At 32.9% G+C, this 27,101-nt stretch overlaps 1 protein-coding gene across 2 annotated transcripts; it reads left to right on the top strand.

Moving 5' to 3' along the window:
- LOC127719517 (uncharacterized) lies at positions 1 to 26,787 on the top strand. Of its 2 annotated transcripts, none has more exons than XM_052225670.1 (7): positions 1 to 69; positions 1,513 to 1,599; positions 10,945 to 11,262; positions 15,315 to 15,494; positions 16,240 to 16,466; positions 20,597 to 20,749; positions 23,774 to 26,787. In XM_052225670.1, exons 2-7 carry the CDS (start codon positions 1,515 to 1,517, stop codon positions 24,128 to 24,130), a joined length of 1,320 nt encoding a protein of 439 aa, XP_052081630.1. In that variant the 5' UTR covers positions 1 to 69; positions 1,513 to 1,514; the 3' UTR covers positions 24,131 to 26,787. The 2 variants fall into 2 exon arrangements, with proteins under 2 accessions (XP_052081630.1, XP_052081631.1); XM_052225671.1 differs by having other exon boundaries at positions 1 to 165.
- Positions 26,788 to 27,101: the final 314 nt, after the last annotated feature.

The following is a 27,101-nucleotide window of genomic DNA, read 5'->3' as shown; positions in this document are numbered from 1 at the left end:
TCCTAAAACAGACGCGTCTGGAAAATTCAAAAAAGTTATGAAGTGTACCATTGCCAATTTGTGCGTTTGGTAAGGTTGTTTTGATTTTACAAAGAATGTTTTCAAGGAGATGATGGAACGCTTTTTTCTTCGTGTTCTTATTCGATTTTAAGATACAAAATTTCAGTGAGTTCCTATAATAATAATATTGACCTAAAATTATTGGCGCTTCTTTTAAATACAACTTACAAGTATTTTGTTGTTCAGTAACACCATATGTCCATTGACAAAGGAATTATATAGAAATCCTTTCCCATATAAGATTGATTGCATAATCTAATGTTATCTTACATAATCCAGAGACATATATACACATATGTATATGTATATATACATATATGTGTATATATGTCTCTGCATAATCCAATTTTATTTATTACATAATCCAATACTATTTATATTACATAATTTTTGTAGATTGAAACCGAGACGTAGTCCAAATAATTATGACGTCTTGAATAAGTTGAAAGGCTAATTTTAATTTTTTTCTGTGACGCTCACAGAAAAAATAACCGGTAGGAAGGCATGGAAGGTGTCACAGAAAAAAATTAAAAACAACCGACGTCATAATTATTTGGACTAGATTGAAAGGTGTATATTTCACTCATCACCATGATTATTGCAGACAGTTGGGGAATTACAGGTTTCATAACAAGTGAGAATTGGATATTGCTTGATATGATGATATCAACCCCAGATATTAAGTTTATAATTATTATTGTAATAATAATTATAAATGATTGTTCATGCTCCTGTATTATTGCTATTTAGATTAAATAAAATAATGGGAGTTGGTATCGAGCAGTATCCAATTCTCATGAGTTGTTAAATCTATTTCTCTTATGGTCAACACACTCATTGTGTAAACAAAAAATTCCATGAATCATTGATCAAGTCTTTTGCACATACATTGACATACCAGTATGATGTCATATGTCCTGTTCCAGCGTCAAGCTTTAACGCCTGACAAAAAATTAGACAAAAAGAAGATTTTCAGATGAAAAGTGATAGTGTTTTATATATTAGGCACCTTTATATTATTGAAGAAGAAATCACTTATGTCCATTGACATGGACGAAATGTACATGTACTTGTCTTACATGTAGTCTTTGAAAGTCATCAAATTCAATGACCTAATGAATAGCCAATGAAAATGTTGTATTAAATATTGACTCATGATGCTGCATGAAGAAGCCAATCAAATCAACACAGTTTTCGCATCACTTTTTTCATATCAAAATAGTTTTTAATCTACTACATGTACTATATTGTTTGAATGAGTATGTATGTACTTAAATACCCTTTTAACTCATTTGAATGCCTGTTTTGAGGTAATTCTGTTTATACAATAAAGATTTCCAAAATTCCGCCCACCCTTTCCCGACTGACGCCCTGTGCCATAATGACACCAAGAAGTATACTGATCATGACCAATAGTAAACTTTTGTCTAAAAATAAAATGAATTTTTATAGGAATGGATGTGCCAGAAGCTCCATGTAATTCCCATGGTACACTGAAGAGGAAGCACTCTGCATCAGATACAACTCCAAAAATCCAAGGTAAGAAATCAGAAAACGTGAAGAGGAATAACTGAATTGTATTTGAGTACATGCGAATAATGTGGATCAGGTGTGGATCCAGGATTTTGAAAGGGGGAGGCTGACAAGCCAACATTTGGAGTGACACTTGTAAAATGTTTATGCATTTACTTGTAAGTAAAAAGTAAGAATTGCCAAAAATACCTCACAGTACAACAGACCTGTCACAACCTCAACCACCTCGCAGTACAACAGACCTGTCACCTCAACCACCTCGCAGTACAACATGACCTGTCACCTCCTCAACCACCTCGCAGTAAAACAGACCTGTCACCTCAACCACCTCGCAGTACAAAAGACCATGTCACAACCTCAACCACTTGCAGTACAACAGACCTGTCACAACCTCAACCACCTCACAGTACAACAGACCTGTCACCTCCTCAACCACCTCGCAGTACAGCAGACCTGTCACCTCCTCAACCACCTGGCAGTACAACAGACCTGTCACCTCCTCAACCACCTCGCAGTACAACAGACCTGTCACCTCCTCAACCACCTCACAGTACAACAGACCTGTCACAACCTCAACCACCTCACAGTACAACAGACCTGTCACAACCTCAACCACCTCACAGTACAACCATAGATGTATAAACCCATAGATGAAGCTCAACACTGACTTCAAAGGTTCTATGTGCGTTGTAATGGCTTTCACACTTATCTGATAATGACATGAACCAGTTGGTCATTGAGATGCCAATTGACAATCTAGACAATAGAAAACTGACAATCAAAAGCTACTTAGCAGTTAAACATGCAAAAAATCAGAAAGAAATAAAATCAAAATATATATTTTAGAATGACTTGGTTATGAAAAAATAATGTTCTTGTAGGTAAAACAATATTACAAATTATTCTCGAAAAGAAATTAATACATGTGGATATCTTTTTTTTAGCCAGAACTAATGTTTTCATCATATTTACATTTTTAAATTTTATATCTTTTATCAATTTAACTTTATCGAAACAATGTATGTTAACTATTATAAATAAGTCTATTGAAAATATAATTAATAGAAAACATGGAAAAAGTTGAATATATGCTCTATAATATTTATTTACCATGCTTTACATGGAATGTTTTGGTAGTACACTAAAATTCTTTACTTAAACTAATTTAATAAACATCATGAATGAAATTATTATAATTTAGCCATAGATGTATAAACATCTATGATCATTTAGTAGCTAACTTATTCGTAAAAATATAAAAATGATTTAGAAAGACAATTTATCTTCTAAAAATGTAGAAAAACTGATATATAAAGAAAAGAATGTACTTTCTTATTATTTTTTTCCCAAATTCGACGCAGTTCGACACCTTAATGAAGCATATCAAAGAGAAGGTGTATTTTAGAAGTTCAACAACGTGCTATTCCCATTTTCAGGAACTAACAGGAACATAGTTTTTATAAAATATAAAGATACAAGCCTTAAATAAACATTTTTTAATTCAGTTCAATATTTTTCTTGTAAAATGCGCAATTTCTGACCGATTTCATCCATTTTTTCACCATTTTATTTGTCTGTCCAGTGCGCTAAAAATAGACATACTCTTGGTTCTTTTTATCTAACAATAGAGAACAGTAGGGAACTTTTGACGAGCTTTATCTATGGGTTTATACATCTATGGTACAACAGACCTGTCACAACCTCAACCACCAACACCTTCTCTGGAAAAAAACACACATGACAATTAACAACATATGGTCATACAAATTTGGGTACACCGTACAGACGTCTGGCTGAGGTTTGAAAACCGCCCCCCATTTATATATTGATTTATGCAAAAATCCCTATACCCATTCATATATTTCATAAGAAAATCACAACCCAATTATATATATTTCCCAGCTATCATGACATCTTATTTAGGCTACATATTATTTAGGCTTTAACCATATTGGATCATTCATATTACATGTATTATAATACATTGTAATAAATATTAGATCAGAACAGTTTTGACAGACATCTTAACAGAAGATGAAAATTTATGACCTATTGACATTGAAATGTCTACCCATTATTATATTACCTCCGTGAAATATCACCAAATTGATATATTTGACATTCCAGCTGTGTATACCTTTATATAGGAAGAGACCCCCTTGCGTTAAACCAATTTTACATGCACATTAACGTCCTCCTTTGCATATCTAGACCATTGGTGCTAAAACTAAAACACAATAAAAAAAAACACCATGCAGTGCTGCTACCAACAAGAATACTACTAACATGATCAACAGCCTACGTCATGTAAAAAGTAAAATAACAAAAATTCCGAACTCCAAGGAAAATTTAAACCAGGAAATTTAAGTCACTTATCACAAATGTATCAAATGGCAAAATCAAACATGTCAAAAGCTCAAACACATCAAAAGTATGGAAAACAACACATGAACAACTGTCATATTCCTGACTTGGTACAGGCAAATTCCTTATCAGGGGTGTTTCCAGGATATTAGAAAGAGGGGGCGTAGATTACAATATTTCGCCGAGCGGATCGAGGCGAAAATTTTTTGGACCTTTTTTGGCTAAAAAACATAAAATAATTGTGAAATGCACTAATGTAACGGTTCCTGACTTGGAGCATGTATATTCTATAGTTAAAGTGTCAGGGTTTGATATTTTTTATGCCAAATTCTCTCCATTAATTGTCTATGGTATATTAAAATGATTGGATGGATCTTAACAGCAGTAGACCAATAACGAGAAATTCCAAATTCTAGGGTATAGGGCGTTACTTTACATTTCAATAGTCCTAGGCCAGGATTTTATGAACAGGAGGCGTAATTCCGGTTGCCTGGTATAGGGTCCATGGGGAAAGTCAGAAGCTCCTGGATTTCAACAATTTAGCATCAAATTATGAAGTATTATAACAGACTCCATGATAGACAAATTGGTGAAAATAGTCTGCCTTCGGATCATTCAAATTATGTATTGATTAACATGTGGATATCAAATCTTTGCATCTTTGGAAGAAGTTGTAAATTCAGTTAAAAGGTTATATGAAATGGGCATGAAAAATAAATCTTTAACGATAGCTTTTTCTGAACTTTTGATATATATATATATATATATATATATATATACCCGTTTTGTTAAAATAAACCTTTTCACTGTTTTGGTCTTTTGGAAAATGTTGATTGTGCTGTATTTAAACCCATTTACCAAGAAATTTGTTTTGCATGTACACGTTTAAAAATTGCGGTTTTTATCCAACGCAATCATAGGTTTGAACGTTGTCTTTAATTTAGTAGATATAAAAAGATGTGGTATGAGTGCCAATGAGACAACTCTCCATCCAAGTCACAATTTATAAAAGTAAACCATTATAGGTCAAAGTACGGTCTTCAACACGGAGCCTTGGCTCACACCGAACAGCAAGCTATAAAGGGTCCCAAAAATTCCTAGTGTAAAACCATTCAAACGGGAAAAACCAACGGTCTAATCTTATGAACCACATCAACAAACAACAACTACTGAACATCAGATTCCTGACTTAGGACAGGTGCAAACAGTTGCAGCGGGTTTAAACGTTTGAATGGTACCAAACATTCACCCTTATCTGAAACAATAGTGTAACATTGTATTTATAATACCCCGTTCTAGATAGTCAAATCTGACCCCTTCCAATGCAAGGCGAAAAAACATAACCCCATTTCAGACAATTTAGCTGAAAATGCAACCCCGTTTGTCGGAACATACCCGGTATCATATCTATAGCGAGTATCCCCCGGGTAGATGTAGAATGGCCATTGGGGAAGTGTCACACAAAACAACCATTTCATGTATAGATTTACTTACCGCTTTCGTAAAAAAGGTGTCCAAGTCACCCATCGGATGGGGGAATCAGTATAAAAAGAAATCAGAGTATGTGTTTAATTAATGAATATGATATTTTGTATTCAATACAATATAAGCAGATAACGATAGTTTTTTTGTTTTTTTTTTTTTTTGAAAAGAGGGGGGCGTACGCCCATTACGCCCTTACCTGGACCCGCCTCTGCTTATGTAGAAAATGGTGGAATAAACCTGGTTTTAAAGCTAGCTAAACCTCCCACTTGTATGACAGTCTTATAAAATTCCATTATATTGACAACAATGTGTGAAAAAAAACAAACAGACATAATAATTCAGTGGCTGTCATTGGTTGGTGTGTGTCATATTTGTTTTTTCCTTTATTGTTTCCTTGTAAATCAGGCCTTAATTGTCTATTGACTTTAAAACATGTGCTTGGTTTACATGTTACGTTTGTGATAAGGTCAGTTTAAGGGTAACCCCTTATGATAAGTCAATGATATTTGGTATGCATTTGTTTAAGCATTAGCAAATGTTTTTTTATGTCCCCGCTGTAGCGGAGGGGGCATTAAGTTTTACCCTTGACCGTCTGTACGTACGTACGTCCATACGTCCCAAAATTGGTTTCCATTCTCTAACTTTAGTTTGCCTCAACCAAATGTTATGAAACTTATACACAATGCTATTTACCACAAAATACAGATAAAGTTTGAATTTTGGTGGCATCACTTTAACCATTCTAGAGTTATGTTCCTTTATAAATGGAAAAATTGAAAATGTTTAGTTTCCATTCTCTAACTTAAGTTTACCTCAACTAAATGTTATGAAACTTATACACAATGCCTATTACCACCAAATACAGATCAAGTTTGAATTTTGGTAGCATCACTCTAACCGTACTAGAGTTATGTCCCTTTATAAATGGAAAAATTACAAAATTTTTAGTTTCCGTTCTCTTACTTAAGTTTGCCTCAACCAAATGTTATGAAACTTATACACAATGCTTATTACCACAAAATACAGATCAAGTTTGAATTTTGGTGACATCAATTTAACTGTTCTAGAGGTATGTCCCTTTATAAATGGAAAAATTGCAAAATGTTTAGTTTCCGTTCTCTAACTTAAGTTTACCTCAACTAAATGTTATGAAACTTATACACAATGCCTATTACCACCAAATACATATCAAGTTTGAATTTTGGTAGCATCACTCTAACCGTACTAGAGTTATGTCCCTTTATAAATGGAAAAATTACAAAATTTTTAGTTTCCGTTCTCTTACTTAAGTTTGCCTCAACCTAATGTTATGAAACTTATACACAATGCTTATTACCAGGTCCAAGGACACAGTTATCGTCCTTTGGTTTTCGTTGTCTACGAATATAGTCCCTAGTGTGAACAGTGTATAACTTGCATTTTTTTTTTGATACACTTTACCAATTTATTTCTTGATATTTTATGCATGAAATATTAAGTAAGGGGATGAAATTACATGTTAAAAAAATTTGGGTGCTGAATCTTTATGTTAAGTAGTGATTTGGTCCAGTTAAAAAAGGTCAAAAATTATAATGTCTGAAGCTGTCAAACTGAATTTTAGCCCCCCTTAACACAGAATAGTCAATATTTTGAGTTAGAGCTGGTAGAAGTTTCTATAATTTTGATATTATTTGTATCAATAGTAGTACACTACACTGTAAAAATCTTTTTGAGATAGAGCAGGTGCGATTTTTTTAATTTGAATTTATTGTCTAAAAGAAATGCACTACGAAATAACTGTGTTCTCGGGCCTAAGAGATGAATTCCGTACATGTAGATTTTGTACTTTGGCAACTTTCCTGAATGGTTTGCTGGTTTCAATTTGTCAAACTCAATAAAAGTAAAGGATTTACATCTTTGTTTGACAGAAATTCTGTTAAAATGTCCCATTTTGTCATTTATTTTATACGGCTAAAATAAGCATTTTAAAGCCATTTCCATTTTATGCCTAAGAGCCATGCTGACTTTCTATCTGATAGCTTTTTATGTTCCTGATATTTGTGTTTCTATGCTTAAATCAAATTTAATTAACCATTTGTGAACTCTGAATCTAGAGAAAAGTAGATTATCACAGAAAAAATGTGCAGAATATTTGTATTTATGTCCCTGGTTAAACGGCCTGTTTGATGTATGTGAAATGTGAAGAGCTTTGTACATAAAATCTGTAGTCCATCACAAATATTTCACTAAATCTGTAAAAAAAACACTTTACAATGATCAGTACACCCTATTCATTTCATATGCTACCATAATTTTCTTCTTTAGGATAATAAGTGGTTCAAATATATGCCAATTGAGACTAAAACTACATGCAAGTTTTCCATTGAAAAGTGAAAAACTGGTCATCAGACCATACTGTCTGCCAAAAAAGTTGAATTCAAGAGTCCTTTTGCAATTAGACTTCTTGTATCATGACATCTTAGCATAGAAATGAGCAAAAAGTAACAAATTTTCATTTCTTAAAGCCTCTGTGTGCATTTTTATATGTAAATATTGGCTACGGCCTAAATCGACTCTAAATAATTCTCAGTCTTACATGGCCTAAGACCATTTTATACTCATGTGGTATGTTTTTTGTAACTTTTCTTTACATTTAAAGTACATTTAATATATATGAAAGAATAATGTATGGTTAAAAAACTTCAAAAACTTCAAATTGGTTGAAAAAAATGCATATTTATGTAAGGCTTCCCTTAATTCGAAAATCTCTATTTTCAGGCACAGGCTCATATAAATTTGACTTTTGAATAGCTGTCATAAATCTGATGAATCAAATGAGTGTTCCGTTGCTTTTAATACTTATTATATTATATTCAAGAGTATTTAAAAAGCAAATTTTTGCAATATTTAAATTTTTAAGGCCAAAATCTTGACAGTTGTAAATATTTGATTTAAACGTCAAAAATAAACATCCAAATTTCAATATTAAAATGGCCCTAGTTTCTATAATATATATCCTATGGCCATGAAACATGGCCAACTATCATATAATTTCCTAAGCTTAGGTCATGCAAAGTTTTATTAAAATTTGTCAAGTCTTTCTATCCTATTAGGTCCAAGGACACAGTTATCGTCCTTTGGTTTTCGTTGTCTACGAATATAGTCCCTAGTGTGAACAGTGTATAACTTGCATTTTTTTTTTTGATACACTTTACCAATTTATTTCTTGATATTTTATGCATGAAATATTAAGTAAGGGGATGAAATTACATGTTAAAAAAATTTGGGTGCTGAATCTTTATGTTAAGTAGTGATTTGGTCCAGTTAAAAAAGGTCAAAAATTATAATGTCTGAAGCTGTCAAACTGAATTTTAGCCCCCCTTAACACAGAATAGTCAATATTTTGAGTTAGAGCTGGTAGAAGTTTCTATAATTTTGATATTATTTGTATCAATAGTAGTACACTACACTGTAAAAATCTTTTTTAGATAGAGCAGGTGCGATTTTTTTAATTTGAATTTATTGTCTAAAAGAAATGCACTACGAAATATCTGTGTTCTCGGGCCACCACAAAACACAGATCAAGTTTGAATTTTGGTGTCATCACTTTAACCGTTCTAGAGTTATGCGCCTTTATAAATGGAAAAATTGCAAAATTTTTAGTTTCTGTTCTCTTACTTAAGTTTGCCTCAACCAAATGTTATGAAACTTATACACAATGCTTATTACCACAAAATACAGATCAAGTTTGAATTTTGGTAGCGTCACTCTAACCGTTCTAGAGTTATGCCCCTTCATAAATGGAAAAATTGCAAAATCTTTAGTTTTCGTTCTCTAAGAAGTTTGCCTCAACCAAATTTTATGAAACATGTACACAATGCTTATTACCACAAAATAAAGATCAAGATTGAATTTTGGTAGCGTCACTTTAATCATTATCGAGTTATGCCCCTTTATAAAATTGAAAAATTGCAAAATTGTTAGTTTCCATTCTGCAACTTAAGTTTGCCCCAACCAAACATTATGAAACCTATACACAATACTTATTACCTTAAAACTCAGATCAAGTACAAATTTGGGTTGCGTCACTTTTATCGTTCTTGAGTTATGTCCCTTTATAATGTTGTATGCAAGTGGGGGCATCAACTGTGTCCATGCCCGGCCCGAGACAGGGACACATTCTCTATTTATTTTTTGAAGATTTTGTGACTCTGTACCTTTAGTCAGGGCACATCTCCTACTTTATAGAAATAAGGAGATGTGGTATTGTTGCCAATAAGTAAAATCTCAACCAAAGTTCAAATGAAGTGGATGTATGTTTTTCATACTTAAGATGTTATGACATGTCAACCATGGATTTTTGCCATTTTTATTTCAACATTTGGAACTATTCGGAAAATGTGTCAAATATAACCTAAAGTAGTTATTTTCATAAAGAGGGCTTTACCATGTCTACCTAAACAAAGATATGGTAGAGCCCCCTTGTGAAAATAAATACTTTGGGTTATATTTGACACATTTTCTGAAATAGTTTCAAATTTAACCCAAAATAGTTATTTTCACAAGGGGGCTCTACCATGTCTACCTAAACAAAAGTTTTTGTCTTGCCTGTGATAAAAGTTTTTGTGATTGTTCAGTTTCTCAGATACTATAAGAAAAAGGTCGACTATATTTGGTGTATGGAATGATTGTTAGGTGTACATGCATGTCTGACAGCCCTAGCTTGAACTTCTATAATGAATAATCCATTTTTTGGTTTACGATTTAATTTTACTTATGTCATCATACAGGAGAGCTGATAAGATACAGAAATATGTCTGGAAATGTTTGAATACTTGGCTATAGATAGGGAAAATAAATTGAAATAGGTTAGGGAAAAAAATTAAAATATATTAGGATTGATAAATTGAAATAGATAAGTTCAACAAGTTCTAATTAAGTCATGTTAGTGCATACTAAATTTTGTAAAAATCTGTAATACCTAATTGCATATATTTTAAACATGTTAGAAAAACAAATTTTAAGGATGTAGGGTATCCATCCATGACACAAAATCAGTACATGCACAGCAATAAAAAAACACAAAAGCAAAGGAACAGCACTTTTATTGCTGTTCTCATCTCAAAATCACAGTAAGGCCTTCAACATGGAGCAAGAAAACTCTCAACTCACTGCAAGTTTAAGACGGCCCCTAGCACTGGTTTGAGCAGAATTCTTTGCAAAATAGTTTGGGTAGACTTTGTAAGAATTGTAACACCACCAATTTGGGCCCAGTAAAAAAAAAACATACTGGAAAGTAGTACATGTATTTAAAACAAAATAGTTGTAAATATAGGACTGGTGTAAATATCAAACTATGTAGAATATATTTTGATGATTTAGGTATCAAATAGTTTTGACTTGATAAAAAAGATAAAATGTACAGAACCACAAAAATGAAACTAAATGAACCATCTATCTGGAAAACTCATCAAGAGTTATCATGCAAACAGCAGATTAATGTACTGTCATTTCTATTTTCAGGTCCCATAGCAACAATAGATTTAAAAGGCCCATTAAAAGGAGAATATGGGAAAACAGCTTGTTTGGTGGCTAAATGCAATATTGGAACACTTGATGCTTCCTACTTTGCTGCCAAGTGGCAGTTCATTAAAAAAGGGAAAATTGAAGATTTAGATTTATCATTAGATAAATTTAATGGCAGTTCTACAGACCTTAAGAAAGCAAGACTTATAATAAAAGACACACAACCTGCTGACAAAGGAACTTATCAGTTTCTCTTATACAGAGACAATCATTACATCAGCAGTCAGTTTGTGCTTAATGTGCACATGAAACTAGGTACATTGTACACATATAGTTTTTACTCATGTTATTGAAATATTTGTATATAACTGTTTTAAAATTGATTTTCTTGTTTGAGGAATAAAATTTCAGAGGAATTTTAAAAGCATGTTAAGCATGACAAAGTCCATCTGTAAGAAATACAACAATTTTCAGAAACTGTTTGACAGATTTTTTTCATATTTTGAAGGATTATTTGTCATCATCATCATGATCATGATCACATTCTCCTGCCCATGCTATATCACCTGTTAGATTTGAAAATTTTTATGGCAGTTGGTTGACTTTGGCCATGTTGGCCATTATTTTTTATACCCCCGTTTACGGGACATATTATGGTTGACCGTCTGTCCAACCGTCCGTCGTCAACATGTCGGACATTAACTCGTAAAAACTTCAACCAATATGCATGAAACTTTGGTGAATTGTTTATATCTATTGACGTGAGCTCCCTTTCATTTTTAGCTCACCTGGCCCAAAGGGCCAGGTGAGCTTTTCTCATCACTTGGCGTCCGTCGTCGTTTACTTTTACAAAAATCTTCTCCTCTGAAACTACTTGGCCAAGTTAAACTAAACTTGGCCACAATCATCATTGGGGTATCTAGTTTAAAAAATGTGTCCGGTGACCCGGCCAACCAACCAAGATGGCCGCCATGGCTAAAAATAGAACATAGGTAAAATTGTTTGTCAGGTCAAGATCTATCTGCCCTGAAATTTTCAGATGAATCGGACAACCTGTTGTTGGGTTGCTGCCCCTGAATTGGTAATTTTAAGGAAATTTTGCCGTTTTTTGTTATTATCTTGAATATGATAATAGATAGAGATAAACTGTAAACAGCAATAATGTTCAGCAAAGTAAGATCTACTAATAAGTCAACTTGACCAAAATGGTCAGTTGACCCCTTAAGGAGTTATTGCCCTTTATAGTCAATTTTTAACCATTTTTCGTAAATTTTTGTAATCTTTTACAAAAATCTTCTCCTCTGAAACTACTAAGACAAATTTAACCAAACTTGTCCACAATCATCATTAGGGTATCAAGTTTAAAAAATGTGTCCAATGACCCCACCCGCGAACCAAGATGGCCGACATGGCTAAAAATAGTACATAGGGTAAAATGCAGTTTTTGGCTCATATCTCTGAAACCAAAGAATTTAGAGCAAATCTGACGAGGATAAAATTGTTCATTATGTCAAGATCTATCCGCCCTGAAATTTTCAGACCAATCAGGCAACACGTTGTTGGGTTGCTGCCCCTGAATTGGTAATTTAAAGAAAATTTTGAAGCTTTTGGTTATTATCTTGAATATTATTATAGATAGAGATAAACTGTAAACAGCAATAATGTACAGCAAAGTAAGACCTACAAATAAGTCAACATGACCAAAATGGTCAATTGACCCCTTAAGGAGTAATTGCCCTTTATAATCAATTTTTAACAATTTTCATAAATTTTGTAAATTTTTACAAAATAATTTCAACTGAAACTACTGGACCAAGTTCATTATAGATAGAGATAATTGTAAGCATCAAGAATGTTCAGTAAAGTAAGATCTACAAACACATCACCATCACCAAAACACAATTCTGTCATGAATCCATCTGTGTCCTTTGTTTAATATGCACATAGACCAAGGTGAGCGACACAGGCTCTTTAGAGCCTCTAGTTTATAAATTTCAGATTTACCGTTTCCAAGTTTTGGAGTTTTATTCATTAAAAAAGGGGGGATTTTCCAGTTTTCCCACAATAACTCAAGAATGCTTTCACCAACTTGCAAGGAATTTTGTTTATATCTATTGACATGAGCTCCCTTTTGATTTTTATAAATTTTAGAATTTACGTTTCGGAGTTACAGGGTTTTATTCATAAAAAAAGGGGATTTTCCAGTTTTCGGACAATAACTAAAAAATGCTTTCAGCAGTTCTCATGAAACTTTGGTGAATTGTTTATATCTGTTGATGTAAGCTCCCTTTAGAATTTTATAAATTTTAGATTTTACATTTCTGAGTTATGGGGTTTTATTCATTAAAAAAGGGGGATTTTCCAGTTTTTGGACAATAACTCAAAAATGCTTTCAGCATTTCTCATGAAACTTTGGTGAATTATTTATAGCTATTGATGTAATCTCCCTATTGATTTTCATAAATTTCAAATACCGGTATGACATTGAGAAGAAATTGAACTTTATTTGTTTATAGTCTGACAACAGATTTACTATTAGTATTGCACAACAGCAAGAAATCTTTATTTGAATATAAATTCAATTCATATAACCAATTTCAAGTTCTTTGACTACATTTATTCAGAAACCTATAATATGTCAAATATTTAATTACAATCCAAATTCAGACCTGTATCAAGCTTGAATATTGTGTCCATTTTTGCCCCAACTGTTCAGGGTTGGACCTCTGCGGGGGTATCCAGCTGCGCTCAACGAAGCAGTTTATTAGTATTGACACAGTAATCCCTTGTGAACGCAACTCCTCTGAGACCATTTGACAGAAACCTTTCATACTTGGTACTACTGCATCAATTTGCATGCCATCATGTGAAGTTGACCATATTTTACTGCCATGTTGATTTGACAATTTTTAGTGAAGTAACAGGACTTTGACCATGTTGACCATTTCTTTATCATGTTGGTAGGGTTTATTTTAATAACTAAAATGTTTCTTGTTAATTCAATCGTATTCTTTCTTGTTCATGTCCCACCTTAATCTTCAGCATGTTCTGGGCATATTTACTTTTGATCCCCATAATTTTGTCATTTATTCTGATGAAAGGGAAATCTCTAATAGTACAAACATGGCATATGTGCTGTAATTTTTGACGAAATACATTTATGAATTACAGCCGATTGCATTGAGTGTGTGGGCAAAGATAATATCTTTGGTTAGCTTGCTTGCTAGCCGAAACGTGAAGTCATTATCACATGTATCAGGTAAGGTACACTACCCTCCTTTCGAAGTAGCCTAGTCCAACAGACAGATTGATTGGTTATCTGTAGGACTAGACTACTCTTAAAGGAGGGTAGTTTACCTAACCTAATAATGACTTCAAGGTTCAGGTAGCAAGCAAGCCTCAATGCAATCGGCTGTAAAGCTTATGTACATAATTTATTCATGTTGACTGACTGAAAATTACTTGTTCAAGGATTTAATCAAACTACAAATGAACCATATTGAATATGTCCTGTTATATTTATGACAAACAATGATTTAGTTCATATTATAAAAATTTTAACAATATCCAAATATATATGACTTGAAATGCTTTTTATAAAAATAAGAAGATGTTGTATGATTGCCAATGAGTGACCAAATGACATAGAAGTTAACAACTATAGGTCACTGTACGTCCTTCAACAATGAGCAAAACCCATACCGCAGTCAGCTATAAAAGGCCCAGAAATGGCAAAACATTTCAAACGAGAAATCTAACAGCCTGATTTATAACAAAACAATTTGAGAAAAACAAGTATGATATACAGCAACAAAGGACAACCACTGAATTACAGGCACTTGACTATGGACAGGCACCTACAGCATGTATTTAACTAGTTTTCTGGTGCCAAACCCTCCCCCTTACCTGGGACAGTGGTGTAACAGTACAACATAAGAACAAACTATAAAATTCAGTTGAAAAGGGCTTAACTCATCAGATCCATACAAAGCAGAAAAACATATAAAGAAAAACACAGACCAGACATGGCAGGGTATTTATTTAGACTAAGGATGTTTTTAGTCTATATGGTACGAAATGGCATAGGCCATTAACCAATACTGCATGAAATGGTTTTGTCCATGGGTACTAATAACAAATTCATGGTGCTTAAGGGTAATTTTGTGTACAAAATGGCAATGGTAAGAAATGGTTAAGGTACCAAATGACTAGCTTCCATATATATATATAGTTCTTCACATGACTCTCTGTACATATAGAAGAACATATATATATATATAAGTAATGGTTTATAAACCCGATAAAGTCTGAATGTCATCTTGATCATCATGTTGATTAAGTAAATTTTATTTTATTTTTTATTTTAGATGAAAAAAACAAAATACGTTATAAACTCCTGAATGATAAGGGAACAGAAGCATTGAAGACTTATTTTGATACACATGTTCCACCTGGCCAACTTAGTGTGCATCTTTTAAAATACAAAAGTGACTTGAAATTTAAGTGGGATTGTAAATATCATCAAATGAAGATTCTATTTCCAGTAGGTATGTATAGTTTTCATCTTTTAACCCTCATCTCATTTTCATGGTTCAGTGACTGCTTGTCATATGAATTTCTCAATGACTTTCAACATAAGATTCACTCATGATCAGCAAAGCAGGCAAGACATCTGCAAGTATATAATTTGTAAAGCGTATTTTTCTGCCATAAACATCAGCCAAATTTGAAGTTATTATTTTAATGCAGTACTTTATTCATAAGCTTAGGAAAAAAACTTAAAAGAGGATGTCAACTACAGTGATATTGCATATAACCAAATCACCGTTTTTGATTGCGATGTAAAGCAGGTGATATCACATCTCTAGATCTGCAGATGTGGAATTTAAGATTGAAAAGGGGGGGATGGGGGAAGGGGCCCACAAAGTAAGCAACATTTGGAGTGGGAGTTATGTAAAAAGCCTATGCACTAACCATATATATGTAGCTCCATAAGGGGGTGCCCAGGCACCGTGGGCCCACCCCTAAATCTGCCTCTGATCTGTGTTAACAGGTTTATATGGTAATATAATTTATATGTATACATATACACATAGAGTTTGAGCAGTTAAATAAATGAATTTAAATTTGATATTTCTTCTGAATGGACGAACATTTGAAGCTTTAATATTTAGCCAAATCCTCATATACTTTCTAGCTAGCATTGAATGTGATTTTTCTTAGGTCATGTAGGTATGTAACTGATACAGGCCTTCTTGTCTTATTAGCATGTATTAGTTTAAATTATTTCAGGCAAAGCAGTATCATCAAATGAATTTGATATTAGCTTGCTTTACAAATTATGTAGAAACACATTAGTACTTCCTCCACCACAGCAAGGATGGAATGTTTGGCCAAATCCTGGTGATTTAACTGAATCAGATGACATTGAAAGGATACACCAACACAGAAATAAGTTCTCTCATATGGGACAAGAAAAGATAAAAAATTTCAATAAGGAATTTAAAGATTTATCAGAGGTAGGTATGACATGTATGAGAAAAAAGGAATTGGCTATTTATAATCCTTATAGAAAAAGACTCAGAATCTAAGGGGATCTTGCATGTAGGAAGTTATATTATCATGATTATAACTATACATATATAAGTATTAAATTAACTGATGAGACTGATTTAAAAATTGATTATGTAAACCAAGAAAAAGAGGATAGTATTGGGGAAGGAACTTTTCATTTGTGCTCACATGCAGTTTACAACTAACCATAGAGACTCCAATATGAATATAAATAGATAAATATAAACAGTTTAATGTAGATTGTATGTGCAATATAGCATTATGACAATTATTCTGTTAAATTTCATATATAGTTAGTTGAGCATGCCGATGAAAGCGGACATGAAAATTTTTTGCAGAGAGAATCCGTCAACATCATTGAAACTGTTTTGTCCAAATGGGTTTCAATTATTAATATTATCCTTACATCGTATATTTTATGTTTTAGATTATATTTTTTTGTTGGAAAGTTACTGCAAATTTTTTGAGGTTTGTTTGAGACATGCGGTCAGATGGGATCTATTAGTAGTTTCACGTGGGAAACTATCAGACCAATCTATTTGATGTCTGAGGGTTTTAGCTGTTCCCCTAATGGATAGGTTGTTTCTTTCTGAGATCCTTTATCGTAGGATTTTTTCGGCTTTCCTCTACCAGGAAAACATCTGGGCATTTAGCGGTATCGGTTTGGAATCCAAGTATGTCCTGTAATACATGTACCCCGTTCTTTGCCATGGCATTTGTGCGGCATCCGAGTGACCTTTTCTCTTATTTTGTATATATTTTGCACTTTTATTTTACACTTTTATATTTTGAGGATAAGTAAATCAGGTGAGTGGGTGTGTACATATGTTTTATTGCATTGTATTTATTCATGTTTAACTTTCTTGGAGTAAGTCCCGTCACAGCCAGGCTGGGGAACTGGGTAGGCAAATGCTCACATTAAAGTTTGAATTTAATGCATATCAATCCAAATCATACGTTCAATTATTGTCTTGCAAGTCAATAATGTATCAGCAAAAATTTTACACTTATTTCGATAAATTTCAACAGTTTGCTAACTACAAATAATTATTCAATATTCCATTTTTATACGATCGCAAACAAATTTTGTGATCGTATATTGGTATGACATTGGCGACATCGTTGTCGTCCAGAGACACATTGGTTTTTCGCACTTTCACTTTAGTTTAAGTGAATTGATCTTTATAAAATTTTACCATAAGGTTCAATACCACAAAAGGAAGGTTGGGATTGATTTTGGGGGTTATGGTACCAACATTTGAGGAATTGGGGGCCAAAAATAAGCATTTTTGTAACTTCCAGACATAACTTGTGTGTTAGTGTATGGATCTCTCTGACATTGTACCACAAGGTTCCATATCACAAAGGGAATGCTTGGATTGATTTTGGGGGTAATTGCCTCAAAATTTTAGGAATTAGGGGGAAAAAAAGGGGCAAAAAACAAGCATTTTTCTAGTTTCATGACAATAACTTGTGTGTACGTGTATGGATCTTTCTGAAATTGTACTACAAGCTTCCATATCACAAAGGGAAAGCTGGAATTGAGTTTGGGGTTAATTGCCCAAAATGTTTAGGAATTAGGGGCCAAAAAGGAGCCAAAAATAAGCATTTTTCTAGTTTCCAGACAATAACTTGTGTTCAAGTGTATGGATATCTCTGAAATTGTACTGCAAGATACCATACCACAAAGGGAAGGCTGGGATTGATTTTTGGGGTAATTGCCTCAAAATTTTAGGAATTAGGGGCAAAAAACAAGCATTTTTCTAATTTCAGGACAATAACTTGTGTGCAAGTGTATGGATCTTTCTGAAATTGTACTACAAGCTTCCATTTCACAAAGGGAAAGCTGGAATTGAGTTTGGGGGTAATTGCCCAAAACGTTTAGGAATAAGGGGCCAAAAAGGAGCCAAGAATAAGCATTTTTCTAGTTTCCAGACAATAACTTGTGTTCAAGTGTATGGATATCTCTGAAATTGTACTGCAAGATACCATACCACAAAGGGAAGGCTGGGATTGATTTTTGGGGTAATTGCCTCAAAATTTTAGGAATTAGGGGCAAAAAACAAGCATTTTTCTAATTTCAGGACAATAACTTGTGTGCAAGTGTATGGATCTTAATGAAATTGTACTACAAGGTTCCATATCACAAAGGGAAAGCTGGGTTTGAGTTTGGGGGTAATTGCCCAAAACGTTTAGGAATAAGGGGCAAAAAAGGAGCCAAGAATAAGCATTTTTCTAGTTTCCAGACAATAAATTGTGTTCAATTGTATGGATCTCTCTGAAATTGTACTGAAAGATACCATACCACAAAGGGAAGGCTGGGATTGATTTTTGGAGTTATTGCCTCAAAAGTTTAGGAATTAGGGGCAAAAAACAAGCATTTTTCTAGTTTCAGGACAATAACTTGTGTGCAAGTGTATGGATCTTAATGAAATTGTACTACAAGGTTCCATATCACAAAGGGAAAGCTGGAATTGAGTTTGGGGTTAATTGCCAAAAACGTTTAGGAATAAGGGGCCAAAAAAGAGCCAAAAATAAGAATTTTTCTAGTTTCCAGACAATAACTTGTGTTCAAGTGTATGGATCTCTCTGAAATTGTACTGCAAGATACCATACCACAAAGGGAAGGCTCGGATTGATTTTTGGGGTAATTGCCTCAAAATTTTAGGAATTAGGGGCAAAAAACAAGCATTTTTCTAGTTTCATGACAATAACTTGTGTGTAAGTCTATGGATCTCTCTGAAATTGTATCACAAGGTTCCATATCACAAAGGGAAAGCTGGGTTTGAGTTTGGGGGTAATTGCCCTAAACGTTTAGAAAAAAGGGGCCAAAAAGGGGCCAAAAATAAGCATTTTTCTAGTTTCCAGACAATAACTTGTGTTCAAGTGTATGGATCTCTCTGAAATTGTGCTGCAAGATACCATATCACAAGGGGAAGGCTGGGATTGATTTTTGGGGTAATTGCCTCAAAATTTTAGGAATTAGGGGCAAAAAACAAGCATTTTTCTAATTTCAGGACACTAGCTTGTGTGCAAGTGTATGGATCTTAATGAAATTGTACTACAAGGTTCCATATCACAAAGGGAAAGCTGGGTTTCAGTTTGGGGGTAATTGCCCAAAACGTTTAGGAATAAGGGATCAAAAAGGAGCCAAAAATAAGCATTTTTCTAGTTTCCAGACAATAACTTGTGTTCAAGTGTATGGATCTCTCTGAAATTGTACTGAAAGATACCATACCACAAAGGGAAGGCTGGGATTGATTTTTGGGGTAATTGCCTCAAAATTTTAGGAATTAGGGGCAAAAAAGGGGCAAAAAACAAGCATTTTTCTAGTTTCAGGACAATAACTTGTGTGCAAGTGTATGGATCTTAATGAAATTGTACTACAAGGTTCCATATCACAAAGGGAAAGCTGGGTTTGAGTTTGGGGGTAATTGCCCTAAACGTTTAGGAATTTGGGGCCAAAAAGGGGCCAAAAAACAAGCATTTTTCTAGTTTCCAGGCAATAACTTGTGTTCAAGTGTATGGATCTCTCTGAAATTGTACTGAAAGGTACCATACCACAAAGGGAAAGCTGGGATTAAGTTTGGGGTGATGAATCATAAGGGGGGGGGGGGGGGGTTTCCTTTTTTTTTTCTTTAAAATTTACCATTTTTAATTGGTTATTTCTGATTTATATATAAAAGCAAATAATAATGATATGGTTTGAATAGGTAAATTACAAATTTTTAAGTTCTTAGACCACATTGATTCTGTGTCAGAAACCTATGCTGTGTCAAATATTTAATCACATTCCAAATTCAGTGCTGTATCAAGCTTGAATGTTGTTTCCATACTTGCCCCAACTGTTCAGGGTTTGACCTCTGCGGTCGTATCAAGCTGCGCCCAGTGGAGCATTTTATTGTAAATGTTTGAAGAAAGAAAAAAAACTATACCATGTATACTGTTTTTGACATTTTTACCTTATAGTGAACATCATTAACAAAACATTTTTAGTTTTTAGTTTTCAGTTTTTAACAAAATGTACACATATTCCTTGTTTATTTGTGTATTTTCAAATACAAATTTGTTATAGGCTTTAGTTAGACTTGGAGGTAAAAGATTCAAGCAGGAAGTTAAAAGAATTAAGAATTTAAAAATTGATGATGAGGAGAACATCAGAATTCAAAATATCGAAGATACTACATCACAGTCACTGGAGATCCTTCAAAGTATAAAAAAGAAGACTGTAAGTATGCATGGTATTATATATAGGTAAGCAGGATTATCAACAAACGAACACAAAATAAATGAAGTTCAGTTAGTCTATAACTAGTATTTAGACAAGGGAAGACCAAAGATTTAAATATTGGCCATGATTTATATTCGCCTTAATTTTTCTTCTTGCGAAAATTATTTAGTTTACAGTAATTTGAAGTTAAAAAAACTAAATTGTCAGTCAATTCCTAGAACATTGTAGGAGTTATTGCCCTTAAACGTTAAGTTAAAGGCAGTTGTGTCTATTTTCTTCCAATCTATAATCATGATAATAGCTTGAGAGAAACTGTAAACATTAAAAAAAGATTTACAAGTAAGTCAACACAACAGAAATCATCAATTAACTCTGTTTAGGAGATATTTTCCTTTAATAGTATAAATTTTTAACCTTTTATATACGACGGCTCGTATATTGGTATGACGTTGGCGTCGTCGTTGTTGTCATCCAAAGACACATTGGTTTTCGCACAATAACTTTAGTTTAAGTGAATGGATCTCAATGAAATTTTACCATAAGGTTCAATACCACAAAAGAAAGGTGGGGATTGATTTTGGGGGTTATGGTACCAACAGTTTAGGAATTAGGGGCCAAAAAGGGGCCAAAAATAAGCATTTTTGTAACTTCCAGACATAACTTGTGTGTAAGTGTATGGATCTCTCTGACATTGTACCACAAGGTTCTATATCACAAAGGGAATGCTGGGATTGATTTTGGGGGTAATTGCCTCAAAATTTTAGGAATTAGGGGCCAAAAAGGGGCAAAAAACAAGCATTTTTCTAGTTTCATGACAATAACTTGTGTGTAAGTCTATGGATCTCTCTGAAATTGTATCACAAGGTTCCATATCACAAAGGGAAGGCTGGAATTGAGTTTTGGGTTAATTGCCCAAAACGTTTAGAAAAAAGGGGCCAAAAATAAGCATTTTTCTAGTTTCCAGACAATAACTTGTGTTCAAGTGTATGGATCTCTCTGAAATTGTACTGCAAGATACCATATTACAAAGGGAAGGCTGGGATTGATTTTTGGGGTAATTGCCCCAAAATTTTAGGAATTAGGGGCAAAAAACAAGCATTTTTCTAGTTTCATGACAATAACTTGTGTGTATGTGTATGGATCTTTCTGAAATTGTACTACAAGCTTCCATATCACAAAGGGAAAGCTGGAATTGAGTTTGGGGTTAATTGCCCAAATCGTTTAGGAATAAGGGGCCAAAAAGGAGCCAAAAATAAGCATTTTTCTAGTTTCCAGACAATAACTTGTGTTCAAGTGTATGGATCTCTCTGAAATTGTACTGCAAGATACCATACCACAAAGGGAAGGCTGGGATTGATTTTTGGAGTTATTGCCTCAAAAGTTTAGGAATTAGGGGCAAAAAAGGGGCAAAAAACAAGCATTTTTCTAGTTTCAGGACAATAACTTGTGTGCAAGTGTATGGATCTTAATGAAATTGTACTACAAGGTTCCATATCACAAAGGGAAAGCTGGGTTTGAGTTTGGGGGTAATTGCCCTAAACGTTTAGGAATTTGGGACCAAAAAGGGGCCAAAAACAAGCATTTTTCTAGTTTCCAGACAATAACTTGTGTTCAAGTGTATGGATCTCTCTGAAATTGTACTGCAAGGTACCATACCACAAAGGGAAGGCTGGGATTGAGTTTGGGGGTGATGAATCATAAGGGGGTTCAAAAAATTTGGGGGGGATTTTTTTTTAATTTTTTTTCTTTAAAATTTTCCATTTTAAATTGGTTATTTCTGATTTATATATAAAAGCAAATAATAATGATATGGTTTGAATAGGTAAATTACAAATTTTTAAGTTCTTAGACCACTTTCATTCTGTGTCAGAAACCTATGCTGTGTCAAATATTTAATTACAATCCAAATTCAGTGCTGTATCAAGCTTGAATGTTGTGTCCATACTTGCCCCAACTGTTCAGGGTTTGATATCTGTGGTCATATCAAGCTGCGCCCCCAGCGGAGCATTTTATTTTATTCGTTCTTGAAGATATTGATTTGATATTTGGTATATAGTTTTATCATGACAATTTATAGATCAAGTTCGAATTTTGTTCCTGGTCTGATGATTAAGTCCAGAGTTATGGTCCATAAAAAAACTCCATAACTAATGTTAAGAGTACTATGTTAAACCATATATCTGTACAAAGGGAGATAACTCATTTTTTAAAAGACATTCTTTGTTAAATTGTTTGAGGAATTTTGTGGCAGGTTTATATGTTATTTTGTATAAACTAATTTTCTGAATGCTACATGTATATATATATATATATTTTTTTTTATTAAGTGAAATCTTTTAATTAGATAATAATATATCTTTATCAAGGTATATATTTCATTACATTACATTGTGTAGATAAAAGTTGTTGACATTTTATAGATAAGTTACAAATCTATATTAGTTTGTGACAACTATTTGGAACTATTAATTATATTTGATTGTAATTTGAAAATAGATATACATTGTATTACATCATATCTAATTTTAGAGAACTATTAATCATATCTAATGTTAGAGTGTAATAGGTTTTCCACACTTTTTTTCATCTTGCTTGAAGATATTGATTGACAATTGGTATATAGTTTTATCATGACAAGTTACAGATCAAGTTCAAATTTTTGTTTCGGTCTGATAATTTTGTGCAGATTTATGGTCCTTGGACTTGAAAAAATTCACTCATATATTCAGTTTTCCACACTGTTTTTGTCTCACCTTGCCGGAGTCCAAAAACATGACAAGTTATAGAACAAGTTAGCATTTTGTTCCAGTATAATGAATTGTTACCCGGTAGGGGACTATGTATTGCCATGCAATACTCTCAGAATGCTTGTTTTAATTACAGTTAGATTAAAAAGCAAGGAATTTTATCAATTCAGTACCTAATTATCTTAAAAAACATGAAAATTAAAATATCCGATTCACTTTTAATTGCTTATGATCATGATAATTAAAGAGACATAACATATACATTTACTTACAGGAAGAAACTAGAACCAGAAAAAGCAGTAGAATAGAGTCACCATTTTTATTGTGTAAACTTTATAAGCAAAGAATATGCAAAGAATGTGGTGGAAAATTTGACAGGCCAATAAGACCTCCAAAGGATTTTGTTTTCAGAAGACATATACCAAAAGATTATTTTTCTGTTGGACAAAGACAATTACGTTTTATTAAAGTACACTATCATGTTGAGTGTGTTGATGACAAAGAAAGCATTTGCAAAATTCCACCAAAAGAAGGAATCAGTCTTTCAAAAGCACACTTAGAATATTTTGAAAGTTTAGGGCATCACAGTTTGTGTGAATGGGCTAAAAAGTTAGATCTTATTACTGCTTGACTGTTGTGAACAACCATAATGCTGTGAAATCTTAAATTTAAGTATCTAGTCATAAACAATGAAACCCCAGTATGGTGTAAATCTAAATTGAATTCTTCACAAATCATTCCATTCCCTTTATGAATATAAGATGACATAACAGATGGCAATAAAACAGCAGAATAAATATTTATAAACAGGAGGAAGCACATCCATTTTATGTTGCAAATTTATTAGACTTCAATTCAGGTTTGGTTAAATGGTTGAAACTACTGCTTTTTGTGAACAAGTTCAACATGCAAGAACTTCTGAATCACAATGTCAGAGATTTTGCACTTTACATGCTTTAGGACATTCAAAAAGGAAATATCAGACTCAAACTGTTAAAAACTTTAATCTCTTGTTCTGTTTAGCAGCTCTCCTGATGTAATATTTGTACATATAGTGTTTTAATGCTGTAAAGCATGCTTTCATTCATAAATATATATATATACATGTATTCAGAATATCCTAATTTTTGTGCTTCTCTTAGTCTGATGTTTGCATTATATCTTAAAATCATTTGAAAATGTCTTGCTTTATATCTTTTTAAGAGTTATCTTGTTATATAGTGTATGTTATTACAAACACTTTAATGTAGTCTATGGTATGAACAAAAAATTACAGAATTATTTGACAGTTTGTCAAAATTTATATATTACTGTTAAATGTTTAAAAGAAACATGATAAAAAGTCCATGTCATGAGGCTTGTTTGAAAGCTTCAATTTGTGCAAAATTCATAAAGATTATATATGATTTCAATATGATTTTTTTCTCGCCTTGACGGAGTCAAAAAGCAAGACATAGGTAGGCTGTTTCCGGCGGCGTCAACAATGTATTAGTTTGTGATTAGGTCTAGTTCATGGTGAACCACTAGTGGTAGGTCAATGATATTTGGTATGCAGTTGTATTAGCATTGGCACATCTCATTACCATGGAGATTATTTGGCCCCGCCCCCTCAGTCAAGGTCTATTGACTTTGAAACTTTGCTTAGTTTACATGTATTAGTTTGTGATTAGGTCAGTTTATAGGGAACCACAAGTAGTAGGTCAATGATATTTGGTATGCAGTTGTATAAGCATTGGCATATCTCATTTCCATGGAGATTATTTGGCCCCTTCCCTCATTCATGGTCTATTGACTTTGAAACTTTTGCTAAGTTTTCATGTATTAGTTTGTGATTTTAGTCAGTTTAAGGGGAACCGTTAGTGGTAGGTCAATGATAAATGGTATGCAGTTGTATAAGCATTAGCACATCTCATTTCCATATATTTGGTCCTTACCCCTAAGTCATGGTCTATTGACTTTGAAACTTTTGCTTAGTTTACAACAGTTTAAGATGAACCACTAATGTTAAGTCAATGATATTCGGTATGCAAATGTATTGGCATTTGCAAGTTTCTTTTGCATGGAGATTATATAACCCCACCCCCTAATTATGGTTCATTGACTTTGAAATTTTACATAGTTTATAAGTTAATGTTTGTGTTTAGGTTTGTTTAAAGGGAAGGATTTGTGAAAAGTCAATGGTATTTGGTTTGCAGTTGTATTAGCATTGGCACATCTCATTTCCATGGAGATTGTTTAGCCCTGTACCTTCAGTCATGGTTCATTGACTTTGAATATTTACATAATTTACATGTTAAAGTATTGCTATTTTAATTTCAACATTTGCATTATCAATATAACAAATAGGGGAGACATATCTCTGTGTTAAAAGTTTTTAAAATTTATTTATATAATATTTCGTAATCAAACGACAGTGCATCATAAGCCTCTAAAGGCTAGTTGGTATTAATATACATGTTTATTGACAGTTTGACTATTAAGACGTATGTTTAAAATTGTAATATATTGTATTTCATGTACATGTACCAAGTTGTACTTTAGAAGAAAAAAAAACTATTTTCCATAGGAAAAACACACAAATAGGTGATACAAAGGAAAAGTATATATAGAGTTATAAAAGAAAGTTTGATGGGATGGTTTTCATTAAACACTTTGGCTTTTAAACCTTAAAAACTATGAAAGAAAGAAAGAATCTCTACACACCAATATTTATCAGCTTGACAAAATTTACAAATAATTCAACATGACTGAGATCATTAGCCCACTCAATATAAGAGTTATTGCCCTTCAATTACATTTGTTACCTGTTTTTGGTGAGAACTAAAGCAGACAGAAAGCTTATTTCTCTTTAAAAAAGATGTGTAAGATACCAAGGAGACATCAAATCTTTTAAGTCATAATTACAATTTTGTTCACATTCTCTGTTTTTTGGGGATATTATCTTGAAAACTATAATAGATTTGTTATTCAAATTTCTACTATAAGACATTACGAAATGTATTATTTATGGTAAATGAAATTTCTTGCAAATGAGTTGCATTTATATATATTAGAGTGTGAAAAATGATACCATTCATTTGAGATCCAAATTTTGCTACAGGATTTTCTATCGATTGGACTACCTTAATGACAGAATAACATCTGAGAATAATAAGAATTAAAAAAAAATCATGATTATAAAGGGACCAATTAATGCTGATTACATAAAGTAATGATGTATGATGTTGAAATCTCAGTTATTACAAATTGACAATTTTAAAGTTTATAATAAAATTAATTTGTATGTTTGATTACTTATGTCATAGTTCTTTGTTGATGATAAAGCTATTCAAGAGACAGTTAAGAAAAAAAGAAATGAGATACATTGTCAACTAGTAGGATATTTGTTACTGAACAATTGCAAAGGTCGTTCTGTGACTATTTCCTATGTTGTGTTGTGTAGACTGTTGTTTGTCTATTAGTTGTTTTTCATATTTTGCCAAGGCATTGTCAGTTCTTTTTTCGAATTATGAGTTTGACTATCCCTTTGGTATCTTCTGCCTCTCTTTTGCATATATCAGGTTTCATCAAGACAACACACAACAGAAAAGATTATGAACTAT

This window comes from Mytilus californianus, unplaced genomic scaffold (assembly GCF_021869535.1).
Source record: "Mytilus californianus isolate M0D057914Y unplaced genomic scaffold, xbMytCali1.0.p SCAF_11, whole genome shotgun sequence".
Classification (NCBI taxonomy): domain Eukaryota; kingdom Metazoa; phylum Mollusca; class Bivalvia; order Mytilida; family Mytilidae; genus Mytilus; species Mytilus californianus.
The sequence above is the reverse complement of the archived record's forward strand: the minus strand, read 5'-3'. Positions and strand labels throughout refer to the sequence as shown.

Coding starts and splice junctions, on each gene's coding strand:
- LOC127719517 (XM_052225670.1), top strand. CDS start 1,515: ATGGATGTGCCAGAAGCTCCATGTAATTCCCATGGTACACTGAAGAGG. Junction 11,263..15,314: donor TAATGTGCACATGAAACTAG/GTACATTGTACA, acceptor TTTTTATTTTAG/ATGAAAAAAACAAAATACGT. Junction 16,467..20,596: donor AATTTAAAGATTTATCAGAG/GTAGGTATGACA, acceptor AATTTGTTATAG/GCTTTAGTTAGACTTGGAGG.